The 17591-nt window shown below is 55.5% G+C and overlaps 1 protein-coding gene across 4 annotated transcripts in view; it reads left to right on the top strand.

The window, feature by feature from the left end:
- The first annotated feature begins 236 nt into the window (after positions 1-236).
- GPR137B (G protein-coupled receptor 137B) overlaps positions 237-17591 on the top strand; it is a 51100-nt gene continuing 33745 nt past the window's right edge. The window contains exon 1 of one of the 4 annotated variants that reach the window (XM_023647052.2): positions 237-794. In XM_023647052.2, the coding sequence (XP_023502820.1) occupies positions 381-794 (414 nt within the window). In that variant the 5' untranslated portion in view covers positions 237-380. The remainder of the gene's footprint in view (positions 795-17591) is intronic. The other 3 variants (XM_023647070.2, XM_070228889.1, XM_023647062.2) reach the window with 3 other exon arrangements.

Here is a 17591-nt window from a genome sequence, read left to right as displayed (position 1 = left end):
GGGTGGGGAGGTGGGCGGCTCGGAGCTGCGGCGCGCAGTGCGGGACGGGGGGGCGCGGGGCGGGGCGCGGGCGCGCGGCGCGGGGGCGGGCCAGGGGGCGGGACGCGGGCGCGCGGAGCGGGGGCGGGCCTGGGGGGCGCGGCGGGGGCGCGCGGTGCGGGGCTGGGGGCGCGCGGCGCTGCCTGGGGTGGGGCGCCCGGGGGCGCGCGGGGGCGGCGGGTGCGCGGCTGCCAATCGCAGACAAAGGCCGCCCAGTGAATCATGTGGTGCCGGGGGAGGAAGTGCGGCTTGTTTTCTTTCCTCCAGTCGCCGGGCTGCGGGCGGAGCGCGATGCGCGGAGACCCCCGCGGGGGCGGCGGCGGGGGCGGCCGCGAGCCCCGATGAGGCCCGAGCGCTCCCGGCCGCGCCGCAGCGCCCCCGGCCCGATGGAGGCCCCGCCGTGGGACCCCCTGCGCAACGACTCGCTGCCGCCCACGCTGACCCCGGCCGTGCCCCCCTACGTGAAGCTCGGCCTCACCATCGTCTACACCGTGTTCTACTCGCTGCTCTTCGTGTTCATCTACGTGCAGCTCTGGCTGGTGCTGCGCTACCGCCACAAACGGCTCAGCTACCAGAGCGTCTTCCTTTTCCTCTGCCTCTTCTGGGCCTCTCTGCGGACCGTCCTCTTCTCCTTCTACTTCAAAGACTTCGTGGCGGCCAATGCGCTCAGCCCCTTCGTCTTCTGGCTGCTCTACTGCTTCCCCGTGTGCCTCCAGTTCTTCACCCTCACGCTCATGAACTTGTATTTCACGCAGGTGAGTCGCGGGAAGCAGCCCCGACGGGCGGGAGGCACCTGCTGGGCGCTCACCTGGCAGGGTGGCCCCCGCGCGGCGCCGGATACGGGGGCGACGGCAGCCGCCCGGGCTGGTCCCAGAGCCACAGGGCTGATGGGGCGGGGAAGAGGCACTGGTCGTGGGGTCGCCTGAGCCCTGTCCTACCTGCAGGTCTTTCTCCCAGGTAACGCCCTCCTGTTCCCGAAAAAGGCAGCGGAGAAGGAAACTCGGGGCTGGAGGCCACAGCCAGTGGGTTTGGGGTCCTCACTGCGCAGGGCGCGGCCGCGTCTTTGTGCGCACGTCCCAATTGGTACCAATGGGAGGTGTGCCCACCAGAGAGATTTCAGCTCCACAATTTCTCCTCCATGCCCTCATCCCAAAGCACCTAGCTCCCAACTGGGAAGGGTCCTCTGCGCGCTGGCCTCCAGATTTGGGCCAGACGCTGGCAGTTTTGAGTAACGGCAGGGCGGGACTGCCGTGGTTTGGATGAGATGTTTTGAACCTCCAGCCTAGGATCCTGCTGAACTCCGGCTTACTAACTCATTCCACAGAATTGCTAAACAAAACAGCCAGGCTTACCACCAAGCTGCCGAGCTGCTGCCGCGGGAGTCAGGGTGCCGTCGGAGCTCATCTGAGAGCCCACGGGGAGAAGCCGTGAAAGTTGACTGGGGCTCTTTCACAGGCACGCAGGAGGCATTTTATGAGGCATGTTGTTAATAAGCTGATGGGGGAACGTGCGAATTAACTTGGCTTCTGTGGCCATTGACTTAATGAAAGTGCGGTAATTGTAAAGTACTTTGCAAATATTATGTAAAATATTGCATAAAGGTTTAATAACACAAGGCCACCACCCTCATCATCTCTGATTCCCCTTGGCTTTCCAAGTACTAAAATGTCCATTTGCACTAGGCCTCTGCCCAAGGAGAAGGCTCCAAACGTGTCACCTGGTGAGCGTGGTTTAGGAGCTGTCTCATGGCCCGAGGGTTTGTGCAAGCAGGTATTCCATTCCTTTTAACCGTGTCCCTGTTTCCCAAAAGAAAATGTCATTGATTTAGAAAGGAAAGAAAAGAAAAGGTAGAGAATGGATTGCCCTGGTGTGGTGGGAGCCCCTGACTGAAAATTTGGAGGAAATACTTTTGGCTAAAAAATGGCTTATGTACTACTTAGTAGCTGTTATACTCTTAGCAAAATGAAGCTGCTGCAGTGCCTTCTGTAAGTCCAATGTATCAGCATATTTTCCAGCCCACGAGTAATGTGTATGATCTGTCCAAATACTACTTTTAAGCCGAAAACCAGTTCAGGCAGTCAGCCACATTGCAGACACTCCAGCTCTTTAATTGGATCGAAAGGGGTGGTTCCAGCAAACTACGAAAGGCACGTGGGTTGGTGTTACTTCAAGAACTGTGGGAATGGTCATATTGCATACTGAGGCCTTTATTCTTGCCCCTTTTTGAGGGGGAAAAAAAGGGAAACATGGGGTACTGCTGTGGATCTCTGGTCATCACATGCAAATTCTGCCCAGGGAGTTGCGTGAGGGGCAGGCCTGCATGCTTTCTGCACCATCTGCTGGTTGGCGAGTAAATGCTGAGTGAGGGAAAGAGTGACCAGGCCGGCAGCCACTCAAGCTGAGAGGTCCAAGCCACGGCCCAGGCTTCTGAACAACTCTCAGCTCTTTTTTTCTACATGTCTCCAGGGTGGCCGGCGGGAGAAGGTGGTCCCTCAGCGCTGGCATCTCAGACCCTGGCAGAGCAAAGCCATTCCTTGGCTTCCTGACAAATCCTCTTGAGACTCCTGGGGAGTTATAAACCGCTTTCCTCTCGCCTCCCACACGCCTCTCTCAGTCAGGGTTCTCAACCAGGGGAATCACCAGGGAAGCTTGAAGAATTATCGCTGCCTGGGCCCCGGCTCAGAGCAAGTAAATCAGATTTTGCAGGGAAGAGGGTTAGCGGCTCACAATTAAGCATGTCCCATGTGCCAGGCACAGTTCTAAGCGGGTTGTCCTATGAATTCCCCACAACAACCCTCTGAAGAAAGTCCTGATAGGAGGATCAGAGAGGTTAAATGACTCACTCAAGGTCACACTGCCAGTGCACGGTGGAGCCCAGAGTCACACCCACACGTGTGACATCTGAGTGTAAGGCTTATCCTTGGTGGTACAGCGTTTGAAACCTCTTACAGTGGGAAACATGCTCTACTCTACAGGTAACACCTTGTTCTCCAGGAGCTGAACCTCAGCTTGGGGAGATGCAAAGTATGTATATGACCCAGTTAAGTAACGACTCAAGGAGTTTAAGGGCGCATATATTTAAGGTTTAGGAGACTTGGTGGGACCTGAGTCCTCGAGGAAGAGGTGGGTTTGCACCAGCTCTGGTGGCCAGGAGGCTGGGTGGGAAGGGGGGAAGGGCAGAGGGAAGGGAGCAGCGTGGCAGAAGTTTGGAACTGGGAATGAACTGGAAGGGGGTTCCAAGAGGGGAGGAAGCTTTTCTCTGTTATCACATCCCTTATTCCTGGCCGTGTGCTGGGGGTGTCTTTACTCCTGTCACTTAAGCCTTACTGATAACCCTGTAAAAAGGGTGTCATTACTCTCTTCTCTGAGGTTCAGAGAGATGCAGAAACTTGCCTGCAGTGCCCTGTGTGGCACCGCTCTGAGTACACGTGTCCTGGACATTGGAGTGCCGTGGTCCAGGCCTTCCTCTCCCTCCACCACCCACCTTGGTGGATGCCTTCGTGCAGTGCACACCCTGCGCAGCTGTAAGCAGCCCCTGCCTGCCAATGACACACATCTTAGGGTAACCCGATAATTGAGCGTGCTCAATTTGATTGACTTTTTTCACAAATCACTATTTTAAAATTCTGCTAGGTGAAGTCTCTTTCCACCCCCTAGTGATCTCTCAGGCAGATCCTATAGCTTTCCGGTCATATTCACTTATTAAAGCTTTCCATCCGGCGTAAATCTGTCCGCGCCTATCCAGCGTGGGCCGGGCTTAGAGCTCCAGGGCTTGGAGAGGCAGGATGTGTCCTGTGCTCTTAGCCTCTCCCCTCCCCCTTCAGAACCTGGCTTTCCTGGGGCTGGCTCAGGGAGCGGGCAGGGCTGTCTCAGGTGATTCCCTGCCTTTCCACCTCTGGGCAACTCTGCCTGTCCACCTCTAGGTCTCTCTCTGCTTCTCTGGGTGGTTCTGCCATGTGGCCGTGTCTGCATCCTGAGATCAACTTTATCCTGGCTCCCTCTGCCCATCTTCCTTCCATTCCAGGCCCTTCTTCCAATGGGGCCACCTAGATTATGGGCTGGTGCCAACCCAGTGTCTCATTCCAGGCCCCCATCTGCCCCTTTTCGTTCTCTATCTGCCTAGGGGCACTGCCACCTGCAGAAAGCCCTGGTGGAAGCAGATAGCACCCTCTGAGTTCCAGGTGCCCTCAGACCTATGTGGCATAGGTTGGCCTCTGCCACGACTCACTCTCCACAACCCACTTTGCTCTGATGTCTACACCTGTTGGGCCTGTGTATTCCCAGCTCAGCAAGCATCTATCCCGGGGGTGGGGACCGGGTCCCCTTTCTTCCTAATCCGCCTGAGCAGTTCCCGTGGAGCTTTCTCCTCACTGACCTGGGGTGAGGGCCATCATCTCCCATGTGACACTGCTCTCCCGCCACTAGGCTGCTGACTCTCTTTCTCCACTCTCCACCTTCTCACACAGGCTGTGAAGGCAGGGAGGTGGATGCTGGAAGGACTGATTCTGCCGACTCTTAGCAGGCCTTGTGTGTGGTGTGTGTCCACCTGATCCCAAATGTTTGGGGTTGTCCCTGGAACACGGAGTATTGAGTACCTGTTGTTTCCAGCTCCGGCCCTGGTGTGAACTCTGGGGGTCAGCCGGGCTCCCGCTCAGGACCTGCTGCCCCAGGAGTCGTGGGGCCAAGGCTTGAACCGCGGCCTTTCCTCCAGAGCCCGTTCTTCTAGCACCATGTTAATTTGCCTTTTTAGTGGGGCTTAGAGTGGGGCAGGGCCCCGAGACCTGAGGCATGTGGGGGTCCCTGCATGAGGTATTGTGGTGCCCCTATCACCAGGCTCTAGAGTAGAGGCTCAGAAGCAAAGGTGCCAGCTTCTGTGCCAGGGCGGCCCTGGGCAAGGCAGGTCTGTCTGCAGAGCTGGGGTGGAGGGTCCTGAGGGGGCGGAGGGTGGTGGTGTGGGAGTGGGCTTGGTAACACCTGAGCGGCTCTGTCACCCAGCTGTTCTCCCTCGGAATTACGCTTCTGCACCGCAGACTCTTGGGGTTCCTGAGTTTGGTCTGATGCAGCAGGCTTAGCTTCTCCCCATTCAGCCTTGTCTCAAACCCTGTGACCAATTCCTGCCATTTCAGTAGGGTAGTTTGAGGAAGGGAAAGGAGAAGTGAACCCTCTTGGTGGGGGAAGAGGTAGTGTGCTTAATGGATGCTGACGCAGGAGCCGGCACTGTATCACGCCTTAGAGGGCAGCCAGGAAGCTGCAAGGGGGCCCTGGTGGGGGCCTGTGGCCCATGGTGGGGGCCTGAGGCCCGTGGTGGGGGTCTGTGGCTCATGGTAGGGGCCTGAGGCCCATGGTGGGGGCCTGTGGCTCATGGTAGGGGCCTGCGGCTCAAGGTGGGCCAGCAGAGGCCTGTGAATGAGGAGGCTACTCTGGGAGTGGAAGGGACCCTGTGGGCAGAGCTGGGTTCACATCCTGGCTTTGCCCCTCGTGTGGCTGCCAGGCCAGTTACTGACCTTCTTTACCAGGAAAACAGAAACCGTAGTGCCCCCGCCCCGGGCTGGAGCCGGTGAAGGAGGTGCGGTCAGCGCCACATCGCTGCGCTCTTCTTCCCCCTCCGCTGAGACGCTCCTTCGACGTGTCCTGACAGCGGCACCTAGGTTCTTGCTCAGACAGCAAACCACAGTCCTGAAGGTCAGGCCCCAGCTCTGCCTCTGCCCTTTATCAACCCACCATGTCATCAACATGACTTTTGCCACCAGGTTGCAACTTTTATGTTTGTAAATTGGCAGTGACGCATGGCCCAGCCTCAGGGAGAGAATGGAAGTCAGCAGCTCCTCACAGCTGCGGCTCCTGAGACCGAGGGCTGAAGGGATCGGAGGTCCGGTGGCTCCGCCCTTCATCTTCCCGATAAGGCAGCTGAGGCCTAGAGAATTCCAGAGACTTGTCTGGGGTCCCGCAGAGCCAGGACGAGGCCCGGTGTCTCTGAGCCTGTGCGTGCTGTGCATACCACCCCCAGCTCAACTGCGCCACAGGCCTTCTCCTTGCTGTTGGAGAACTGGAGGCAGCAGAAGATCCAACCCAGGGACCCTCTCTCCACCCCCGGAAAAGGGAGGGGGGACCTGAGGATAAGACTCACTGTGGCTCTTGGCAGTCAGTTTAATCAAGAAGTGTTTACCGGATACCTATTGTGTGCCCGCCCTAATCGAGGAGTCGTGAAGAGGGAAGCTTCTGGGCCTCCTGGTGATTACAAAGAAGTAAGAAGCTTAGGAACACACAAGGCAAGCCTTTGCCAGTCCCCAAGTGCCTCAGTTACTTCAAAACCAAGACCACACAGTCACACGGGCAGGGAATATGCTTGGCCTCAGCTCTGTGCACCACACCTTGGCCTCCCGGCCCCTGGCACTGGCTCCTTGTGGTCACTCAGTGGGCTCACAGATGCCAGACTTGTGTGTATGTGTGTGCGCGTGTGTTCATTCCTGTGTACATGTGCCTGTGTGAGTGTGTGTGCATACCTGTGTGTGTGTGAGTGCCTGTGTGTATGCATGCCCGTGTACGTTTGCCTATGTGAGCGTGTGTGCACGCCTGTGTCTGTGTGAGGGCATGCCCGTGTGCCTGTGTGTGCCTGTATGTGTGTGAGTGCTTGCACATGCACGACCAAGAGAAGTTTCCTTATTGCTTTCAGTCTGCACCCATTACCAGCACCCTAGGAAGTAGCTTCCTAATTTTACTTCTAAAAATTTCCCCCAGGAAGGAGCCTTCTCGTTTTAACAGCCCAGTTGCCCAGGATCTCCCCTCAGCACACTAGCCTTTTATTCTCTCTGCCCCCTTGTTGCTGCCTCAGTGCCATGGGGGGGGGGGGGGGTGGGTCACCTGCCAACTTCAGGTGAACCTCATCTCATTAATGCCCTCCGTGCTTGTGGGAACAATTAGACTCTCATAAGACATCCACCCCCGTTGACCAGGAAGTCTTGATTTCCCAACAGTGAGGCCGACCTGCGCTGCCAGCTTTGTCCTTGTGCAACGAGCACAGAGCCGTGGCTTGGGAGCCTCCGTCTGGGTCCCACATGCACTCGCGCCTACAGGGTTTTTCTCCCTGCCTTTCCTGGGTCCCACAAGCGGGGCCCAGCAGGGAGGCAGGAGAATGCACTGTCCGGAGGCTCGGTTCCTTCCTCAGGTGGGTCGCCCAGGGCTGTGTCCAGCAGTCTCCCACAGAGGGCTGTGATGTGTCCCTCGTCTAATTACCCAGAAGCCGACCACCTTGGAGGTGATGGGTGGGGCAGTGTGGAACGGGCTGACAGAGAAGAACATGGACAAAACAAAAGAACATCACTGAGAGAGTCTTAGGTTTTTGCAGCCAGTCATGATCCCGAGAGCTGCTTTCCTCAGTGGCTCCTGCTCGCCCTGCGGTTCCATGAGAGCAGAGGACCTCTTCCTGGTTTGTGGCGCTGCCTCCGCCCTGACTTTCTGGCAGGTCCATTTTCTCAGGACAGAAATAGCCTCAGCAAACAGTTCGGACAATACCTGGCACGTGGGCATTCACGGAGGTCTGCAAAGGCTTGTCAATATTTTGCTTTCTGTTTGTCCTGTGGCTACAGTTTGGAGTCTGTTAACCTAGGAGGACAGGTGAAGGCCAGACAAGTGGGTTCACGTCCTCAGACTCACGTGCGGAGGCCGCAAGAAACGACGTGGAGACAGGCCCGCGGCAGTGTTTCAGGCCTGTGAGCCACACAGGACCTCTGTTGCATCTTCTTCTCTTTAAACATCTCTTTTAAAAGATAAAAACTATTCTCACAGGCCATACAAAAACAGGCTGTGGGCTGCACTTGGTCCTTGGGACAAGATTAGGACAAACCCAGTGTTTGTCCCCGAGCTCCCACCCCACCTTTATTCTGTTCTTGCTGGGGCAAGTTGGAAATGGGCTTTTAGCTTCTCATCTCGTGGTTAGTGTCCTTTCTGAACAAATCTTATCGATCACCTGCACTCAGGTGTCTGGGGTCAGAGACAGTAAGTTGGGATTTCTGCCTGGAAGGTCCACTGACTCTTGGAAAGGACAGACATAAACAGAAAAGAGAGTGCCATGAGCCACTTGCCACCGCAGCGCACAAAAGGCAACCTCTCCCCTGCCTGCTGAGGGCTGAGTACACAGACCTGGGGCCTTGATAGGCTGGACGTCTTATGACGTCATTGGCGCCTCCCTCCCCTTTTAAGGGCAGACATGCTTGCTAAGCTACGCAGTCTGTAATACACAGGGTAAACGTCTACACACAATGGAGTCAGCTCCCTGGGCTACACCCTACCTCATATGCCGCTCTGCCCGCTTCCCACACCTAAGAGCTGTCAGAGGTCACATTGCCCATCAGGTGATGTGATGGTCAGTTCTTGTGCCTGGCCAGTGGCAGACAGAGCAATGAGTGTGAGCAACACTGACTCCCCACGGCCCAGGCCCCGGTCAGGACCGCACTCCTGTCCTGATGAGATGGCGCACTTCTGTCCACGCGGAGGTCCTCGTCCTCCCAGCTTTCACGTGGTAACACAGGTTTGGACTGGAACAAGAAGACTCATTTCATTCATTCAGCAAGTGTGTTTTTTAAGCTGGGTGAAATTCATATAACATAAAATTAACCATTTTAATATGTACAACTTAGTGGCATTTAGTGCATTCACATTATTATGCAACTATCACCTCTGTTTGGTTCCAGAATATTTTCATCCCTCCAAAAAGACACTCCATACCCATTAAGCAGTCACTCCTCATCTCCCTCACTCCAGCCCCTGGCAGCCACCCGTCTGCTTTCTGTCCCTGTGGATTTAGCTATTCTGGATATGTCACATCAAAGGAATCATACAACCAGTGGCCCTTCGTGTCTGGCTTCTCTCACTTGGCGTAATGTTTTTGAAGTTCATCCGTGCTGTAGCGTATGTCAGTGCTTCGTTCCTTTTTAGGCCTGGGGACTCCTCCATTGTCAGCGTGGACCACAGTTGTTGACCCGCTCCTCCACTGATGGACATTTAGCTTGCTTCATCACGGGTTTGTGTGTGCCTGTTATTCTCTAGATGCTGTGCAAACCGGCTTAAGGTCAAACGTGGTTCTGCCTTCATGGGACTTAGCGTTGAGCAGGGAAGACAGACTGGGTAAAGAATGTCTCCTTTGTGCCATTGGCCGATGTTACTTAGTGACCGTCTTTACAGTGGTGACGTGAAGTGTGCAGTGTTTCCAATAGAAGGTTGGGGGCTTAATTCACTCCTTCATCTCTGTGATTCTTCCTCTACGATACAGGCTTTGAAAAGAACCAGTGGCTTTTGCTACTGTTTAAGTATAAGTCAAATTCATTGCCCTGGTTTGTTCCAGCAGCTTCCTGCGGTGCAGACCGACATCAGGCTGGAAAGGCAGTGCTTGGGGGGAAGGCTAGTTAGCTCCCGTTCCTACCCCAGGGCCACACAGAGCCAATGTCAGCCCTCCTCCCCTGACACACGCCAGTGCACAGATCTGATGGCGTGTGTTATATCTTCCCCGAGCCCTCTCTGCTCAGGGTGGGACACCCCGTTCCTTTCATTGTTTCTGATGGGCTGTGAGTTTGTCTCTCACCATCCTGGTCACTGTCCCACAGGCCCTGCTTGGCAGCTCCAGGGGCAGACTGAGGTCTCGGTTCCAGCAAGCAGTTCCTGTCACTGTGTTGCTTCCTCTCAAGGAGGTACCTCCGGCCTTTCTCTCAGGTCAGGATACATGGAGCATCATGTAACACTGTCTTAGTCTGTTCGGGCTGCTCCAACAGAGTATTATAGACTAGGGGCTTAAACAGCAGCAGGTTATTTCTCACAGTCTGGAGGCTGGAGGTCCGAGATCAGGGTGCCAGCCCGGCTGGGATCTGGTGAGGCCCTCTTCCTGCTTGCAGATTGCCGACTTCTCCTGTGTTCTCACCGAGTGGAAGGCAGAGAGGGAGCGCTTGGGGGTCCCTTTTATAAGAGCACTAATCCCATTCATGAGGGCTCCTCCCTCAGGATCCAATCCTCTCCCCAAGGCCCCACCTCCTCATACCATCACATTGGGGTGTAAGAATTTAATGCGTGAGTTTTGGGGGGACACAGACATTCGGTGCATAACAAGGACCAAACTGCTCCCAGCCAGGACAAGAGTTCCAGGAAACCTTAGAATCCTCCTCACTTCTGAAGCAGAAAGTTATTTTGTGGCAGAGGGAAAAAAAACAACAGGTATTTTCACTGCTAACTTATTTTGTCATTTGTGCATAGTTTGCCCCAAGGATCAGGGTACAGTGCGGGACAGGACACACTGCTGCAGTGGCACGGAGGCCTTCCTTCACGGAACCTTCAGGCCTGGCTGGCTGCAGCCCCAGCTGAGCTTCCTAGGCTGAGAACAGTGTCCTCCGTGCTATAATGGGCGAGCTTATTTAAGCACATTTGGAACAAGTATGGGCAGGGCCCTGGCTGGTAAATATGAACTGCAGTTGTGGCCGGAGCGGTTCGGAAACATAATAACCATAATGGTACCTTGTGAGGCCACAGCCCTTTCCATGCATGAGGCTGGAGAGAGAATCCTGCCAGGGAGGCTGGACCGAGTTGTTAGTCTCCACCTGCGCCTGTGGGAGGGCGGGTTTCCAGCGGGTGGCCAGGACCGGGCTGCTGCTGGGGACTGCGGGGCCGCCTCCCTTCCTCCCTTTCAGGTGGGGCCCATGTCCACTTAGAAGCAAGGCTACAGCAACCCTGTGGGGCCGCCCAGGGCGGGGACACAGGCTGCCGTCTGGGAAGGGTCTTCATGTCATCGAGCTTTAAAAGGAGAAGGCCCCCTAATGAATGTCTGTACCGACCCCTTTATCTTACAGATAGACACGGAGGCCCAGAAATGTGGAGAGTCCATCAGGGCTGAGCAGAGCAGGTTCATGGCAGTCTTTCAGCCACGCCCCTGAATCCAGACTCTCAGGGGACAAGAGGTGACACAGAAAAGCAGGGAAACTGAAGGCCTGTGTTTGGTGTGTCTTTAGGCTGACATTGAGGGCCTCCCTGGCCCCACTGCCCTGCGTGGGCTGCCTGCCTGGCCTGGCTTAATCAGTCCCAGGCTGCTTCGGGGCGGCCTGGCTGGTGTAGGCCTGGTGGATGGAGTCACAGTTCAGGTCATGAGGCCAGGGAGGCTCATGAGCCGATGGAGGGGTGGAGGAGAGAGAGGGGCTCAGCTAGACGGGGGACTGGGAACGGGAGAGGCAGCAAGTGGAGGCTTCTTTTGCGGGACCTCTGCCCCTTTATCATTTACTGGATGGGCTGGGGTCGGGTCAGCTAGGTGTGAGGCCAGCTCCTGTCTCGTGGGCTTCCCAGTGTGACTGTGGGGATAAGACACACAGGTGCACACACACACATGCGTGAGGAGGGGTCTTAGGTCCCCGGTCAGCAGGACAGGACAGTGGAGCTCTCAGGAGGGCTGCAGAAGGCCGAGAATACTCCCACGGTGCTGGGCTTTGCAGACATTCCGAGGAAAGGCAGTGTCGCTCTTGGTCCTGGGGTCACGTGTGAAGATGCTCGCCTGAGTGCTGGGTCCGTGTTCCGGGGTCTGCATGGGGCCAGGAAGCAAGCCCCCCTCACTCCTGGAGCTCTGTGCTTGCCAAGTTCAAAGGCAGGAGGTGACACAGTGAAGGTTTGACCCCGGACCCAGTCGCCTCCCTGGGGGCATCTGCACCTAGGCAGCCCGGGACACAGAGCACACACCTTGGCTTCAGGCTGCCGCTGGCAGAATTATGTGGCATCAACAGCATGCTCCTTTTTCTTTCATGGGGTTCCATGGCTTTAAAAGGATGGACAGTGTCTGCAGACATAGAGACGTCGCCCTCGCCGTCTCAGAGAGGTGGCCTGAAATGCTAGTCCCCTAGAGCTGTCCCTTGCTCTGCTTCAGGGACCGCTGCAGAAGGGGAGAAACCCTACGTCTGGGTTTCAGGGACTCCGACGGTTGTGTCACCTTGCTCTGGCAAATGAGGATGCTCGTGTGGAAACAGAATGAGGCAGCTGACTCATGACTGTCACCCGGGAAGACCAGGGCCAGAGTTTGCATAATTTCCCCAATATATCAGGAAGTGGGCAGCACAGGGGGACCACAAGAGCAAATAGCAAATGTGTCAGTGGTTCCTAACCTTTGTGAGTATGAAAGTTCCTTTTATGGTCAAGAAAGCATCTAGGGTCACAGTTTAGTAGTTGTGTGTTTAGAATCATGGTTTGAGAACATACACAGGGACTAATAATAAGAACAGCAGGGCCAGCCACACTTCCATAAACACTTATGTAGAGTCTCTTAGGTGGCAGGCGTTTGTCTAAGTGCTCTATGTGTATTCATTCACCTCATCCTCACAAAATCTTCTGGGGTGGGCTCTATTGTTAGTCTCATTTTACTGAAGAGATGCTTGAGGCACAGAGAGGTTAAGTCACTTTTCCAGAGTCACACAGCTGATAATTGCTCGAGCCTGGATTCAAGCCCAGGTGAGCCAGCTCCAGAGTCCACACCCTTAACCATCTTTAGATGTCTCTGTGCTAGAGATGGACACATAGCTGTGGCCAGTATGTAGTGGAATACTGTGCCTTAGTGAGAAGGCATGAACTAGAGCTGTGTGTTTCAATATCTGTACATTACAGACACGTCATGATGGGTGAACGAGCAAGTTGGAGAAGGGTATGGAAGATGTTAATACCTTCAGATGAAGTGAAAAACCACGTAGTGTTTGTGAATACATGCACACATACAAAGTGTAAGCCTGCCTGGGCGTAACACCACCGAATTCAGAGAGCGGGTGCTTTGCAGACCAGGGAGGATCAGAACCAGGGAGAGATGCTGGGGCCTTCAGTGGTGTTATTTTTATTTATTAAAAATGAGACATGGGCTGACCTGGTGGTGCAGCAGTTAAGTGCACACATTCTGCTTCTCTGTGGCCTGGGGTTTGCCAGTTCGGATGGATCCCGGATGTGGACATGGCACCCCTTGGCAAGCCATGCTATGGTAGGCATCCCACATGTAAAGTAGAGGAACATGGGCACGGATGTTAGCTCAGGGCTGGTCTTCCTCAGCAAAAAGAGGAGGATTGGCAGCAGATGTTAGCTCAGGGCTGGTCTCCCTCTAAAAAAAAAAGAAAAAGACTAACAATTGGAGCGTCGTGGCAGTGTTAAAGGTTGACTGGGCTCCATGGTGGGTACATGAGTATTGGCTACGTTATTTCTTTGTGTGTATGTGATGTATTTTCTAGTAAAGTTTCAACCCACCATAAATTTGTAGCATTTTCAAAGGAATTTGCAGACATACTTTTAAAAATCGTGTGTGTGTGTGTGTGTGTGTGTGTATGTATGTATGTGTATGTGTGTCAGTCAGATAGAGGGAGAGAGAGGGAGAGGGCCATGCTGGCTCCTGCAGACTCCAGTCCGTGCCTGGTGCACGGAGTTCCGACCGCGCGGTGTCTGCGAGGCTCCCCGGGGCCGCAGCCCGCCCGTCCGCGGAGCCGCGGCTCGCAGCGCCAGGAGCCGCCCGGGCTTTGGGGGCTGGCCCCTGTTGAGGGCGGGAGCACTGTGGGGCATCCCCTCAGCCTGTCGGTTCCTAAGGGGGCGGCGCCCCGAGGTGGAGACGGAGACGCGGGTCGTGCTCTGGGGGATTCGTAAAAGCAAAATGGCTGCACAGAGCGGTGTGAATGAAGCGCGAGTCTGCAAGCATAGTGCTGCATTCAGTCGCCACAGACGCTGCCTCTGGGGACACAAGAGGTGACTTTTGTTAGTTTTGCCGAACGCACAAGGGACACTGTCATACCCACAAAGAATCGCATGGGCTGTTTCTGCCAGGAGCAGCCAACATGACGTTGGGGAAATGATTAAGACAGCGAATGCCCCTTTGGGTTAGAGGGAGAGCAACGGGCAGGCGGGGCTCCCAGGGTGGGGACAGACTCGAGAGACCGCCATGGGTTGCGATTTATGGGGGCACCGAGGCAGGTCCTGCGGCTGCTCCGAGAGCCTGTCTGCGGCTGTCGAAGCAAGTACGTCATATGCCAGTCTCCTGCGTCATCATCATTGGAGAGGCGGAGGGCCTGGGGTCACGGAGGGGGCCCTGAGCTGCCTGGGGCAGGGCCGCGGGTCAGAGCTGGGGGAGGGGGCCCTGAGCTGCCCAGGGCGGGGGAAGGGGGGGGTGCAGAGCTGGTCCCGGGCGGGCGCTCCCTCCCCCGGGGCATCCTCCACTGCGCGTCATGTCATGCCCACCTGGGTCAGTCTTAAACAAGGATCAGAGGAGCCAGGGTCCATCAGTGGCGTCCCCAGACCTGAAGCAGGTCTTCGGGAAGTCACCTAGCCTCCCTCTAGTTGGTATTAGTTCCAGGTGGACTTTTTAAAGAGCAGAAATGATGCTGAGACCAAAAGGAAGTTGCGACTGGTGGAAAGGGCTTTTTTTCCGCGGGACGACCGAGCTTCTGATGGAAGCTGCTGCTGCTGCCAGCTGTGGTCTTCAGCCCTGCTGGCCTCCTGTCCTCGCATCTTCCCCACCCGCGGGCCTGGTGTTATCCCAGGGGAGGGGCGGGGTGGGGAAGGAGGCCGGCCCTCCTTTACTCGCCCTCTCACAACTCGTCTTCCTTTCCCCAAGAAGCAGCTGGGGCTCTCCCTTCACTTCCAGGGTCCATCCTGACCTCCCCGCCCCCTGGGCCCCTGTCCAGGGGCAGGCGGCTGCCTCCTGCTGCGGTCCCCTGACACACCCTCAGCCCCTTCCTTCCTGCCTCAGTTTCCCAGCCATGTGCCTCCCTCCCCAGGGCGCCCTCCTCCGCCCCCTGCCCTCCAGCCTCTGCCTCCCTCTGCTCTACCGTTCTGGGGCCCACAGGCTGCCACGTTATGGTTGGGTCTCCCACTCTTACAAATGGGTCCTGCACCCTTGGATGATCTCTCTCATTTCACGAGCGCGTGTGGAAGGAGAAGCTGCTGCTCTCGAGCTAACTCTCACTCCCACTTCCTCCTCCTGCAGGCGCCGGCTGGGCCAGGCCAGGGCCTGCCACCCTTGTTCCCTTGGATCCTCCCTCCGCAGCGTCCGATGCCCTGATGGAGACCCTGGCCTCTCCCTCCCAGCGCCTCTCAGGCCTGACCCCCCGGGTGCCCACTGCTTCTGGGCCTCCTGTTCTTTCTGCTCCTTTGTGTTGCTTGAGACGGAATTCACCCTCTTTACAACCCCCATTTAAGGGCACTGTATCCACAGTCGTGCAACCATCACCACCGCCAATTTTAGAACATTTTTATCAAAGAAACCCTGTGGCCTTTAGCTGTCACTGCCCATTTCTTCCCAACCCCCAGACCTGGGAGCCGCTGGTGTGCGCGCTCTCTCGGATGGGCCTTTAAACCTGCGCCTTGTTTTCAGCGTCTCTGTCAGCCCACATACCTCCTCACACCTCCCACACCACCTCACACCACCCACATACCTCCTCACACCACCTCACACCTCCCACACCACCTCACACCACCCACACACCTCCCCACACCCTCTCACACCTCCCACACCACCTCACACCTCTCACACCACCTCACACCTCCCATACCACCTCCCACACACCTCCCACACGACCTCACACCTCCCCACATCACCTGACACCTCCCACATCTCCCACACCACCTCATACCTCCCAGACCTCCCACACCACTCACACCTCCTCACACTACCTCACACCTCCCCACATCACCTCACACCTCCCACAGCTCCTCACACCTCCCACAGCACCTCATACCTCCCACACCACTCACACCACCTCACACCTCCCCACATCACCTTACACCACCCACACCTCCCACACCTCCCACAGCACCTTATACCTCCCACACCACCTCACACCACCCACAAACCTCCCACACCACCTCACACCACCCACACGTCCCCACACCTCCCCACACCATCCACACACCTCCCCACACCACCTCACACCTCCCACACCACCTCACACCACCTCCCACACCACCTCACACCTCCCATACCACCTCCCACACACCTCCCACACCACCTCCCACCTCCCACACCACCTCCCACAGCACTTCACACCTCCCACGGCACCTCACACTACCTCACAGCTCCTCACACCACCTTATGCCACCTCACACTACCTCACAGCTCCTCACACCACCTCACGTCTCCCCATATCACCTCACACCTCTCCACGTGACCTCACACTTCTCTGTATCTCCTCACACCTCCTCACAACACTGGCATGTCTGTATCTGGTTGTGAGTTTCTCGAAGTCAGGGACCCGCTTTTCTTTACTTTCACAATTCTTGGGTCCACATTCAGTGCTCAGTGTCAGTTGACCCATTGTGAACACCACCAATCTGAATGTGGGGACAATTCAAATTTTTATCTGGCCTCGCTTGTTCTTAGCCACTCACACAATCGCAGTCTCCTCTCTCCGATTTTGCGGGTGTGGTTTTGCCCTGAGCAGGCAGAGCCGCACTCCCAGTAGCTCTGTGAACTATGAGGGAGTAATTAATCTTTGTCCGCCTCCCCAGGGGGAGCCGTCTCCTCCTGCCAGCTGAGTTCCTGCTGAGGTCAGTGGGAGCCAGCACAGACTGTAGGAGATGGGCAGCCCGATAAGAGATCCCAGCAGCCAGAGAGCGGGAGGTAGCCCAGGAGGGTTAGCTCCGGTTCTGGGTGGTAATCAATCTTCAGTGAAGCCTCCTGGAGCACAGAAAGGGTGGGGGTGGGGCGGGAAGGAGAGTTTGGATTTATTTTTTTGAAAACTTGGTCCAGACATTTATGCAGTTTAATGAGGGCAAAAATTATACTGTAATTACATATATATGTATATATATATATTTGCATGTGTGTCCACCTGCCATTAAACGTGTGGATGGAGCTGCAGGGGTCAGGAGCTGTGGAAAGTAAAGAAATGTTTCCGATGTGTGTGTGTGTGTGTGTATTTATTTATTTGTTTATTTATTTATTTATATATGTCAGTTTAAAATGCCAAGAGTTCAAATACAACGCTAAGGAACTTAAGTTTAAGGATTAACTTGCAGGATAAAGGAGGAGTTTCCAGGCACAGCTTGAATGGGCCCAGCTGAATCCAAGAGATATACTTGTCACAAATTATAAGCAGTGGGCAGAGCTTTATCTTGATGTTGTCGCTTGACCTTTGCTTAGAGAGAATCATCTGGTTTCCTGAATATCAGATTGTGCCGTACCTGGGGCTCTTTTTTTCCCTCCAGGCAGAGATGTGGAGTTAATGATGGTATGAGTTTGAGTTTTATGGCTTCTCCCCATCTTTCGTTGCTCAAGTCCTTGTCCAGGGTGGGCCTGTGGGTCCCCGTTGGGGCAGAGCGCTTAACCCAATGGACCCTTGTGCTCAGTGAGGTGTCCATGTTGTGCTTGGTTGGTGTTTGCGTTCACAGGCTGAGTATCACTTTAAAGTTATCATTGCTTCTCATTTGTTGTGGTTATTATTACTGTTATTGTCACTGTTACTATTATTAAAGCTACAGTGAACATCACCCGTGCTTAGCGCCACACGGCAGTGTTTCCCAAACTCTGTTCCCTGGAACACTCATCCAGAAGACCTCAAATGGACAAGTAAGTT

The sequence above is a fragment of the Equus caballus genome, chromosome 1 (assembly GCF_041296265.1).
Source record: "Equus caballus isolate H_3958 breed thoroughbred chromosome 1, TB-T2T, whole genome shotgun sequence".
In the NCBI taxonomy this organism is placed as follows: Eukaryota; Metazoa; Chordata; class Mammalia; order Perissodactyla; family Equidae; genus Equus; species Equus caballus.
The sequence above is the reverse complement of the archived record's forward strand: the minus strand, read 5'-3'. Positions and strand labels throughout refer to the sequence as shown.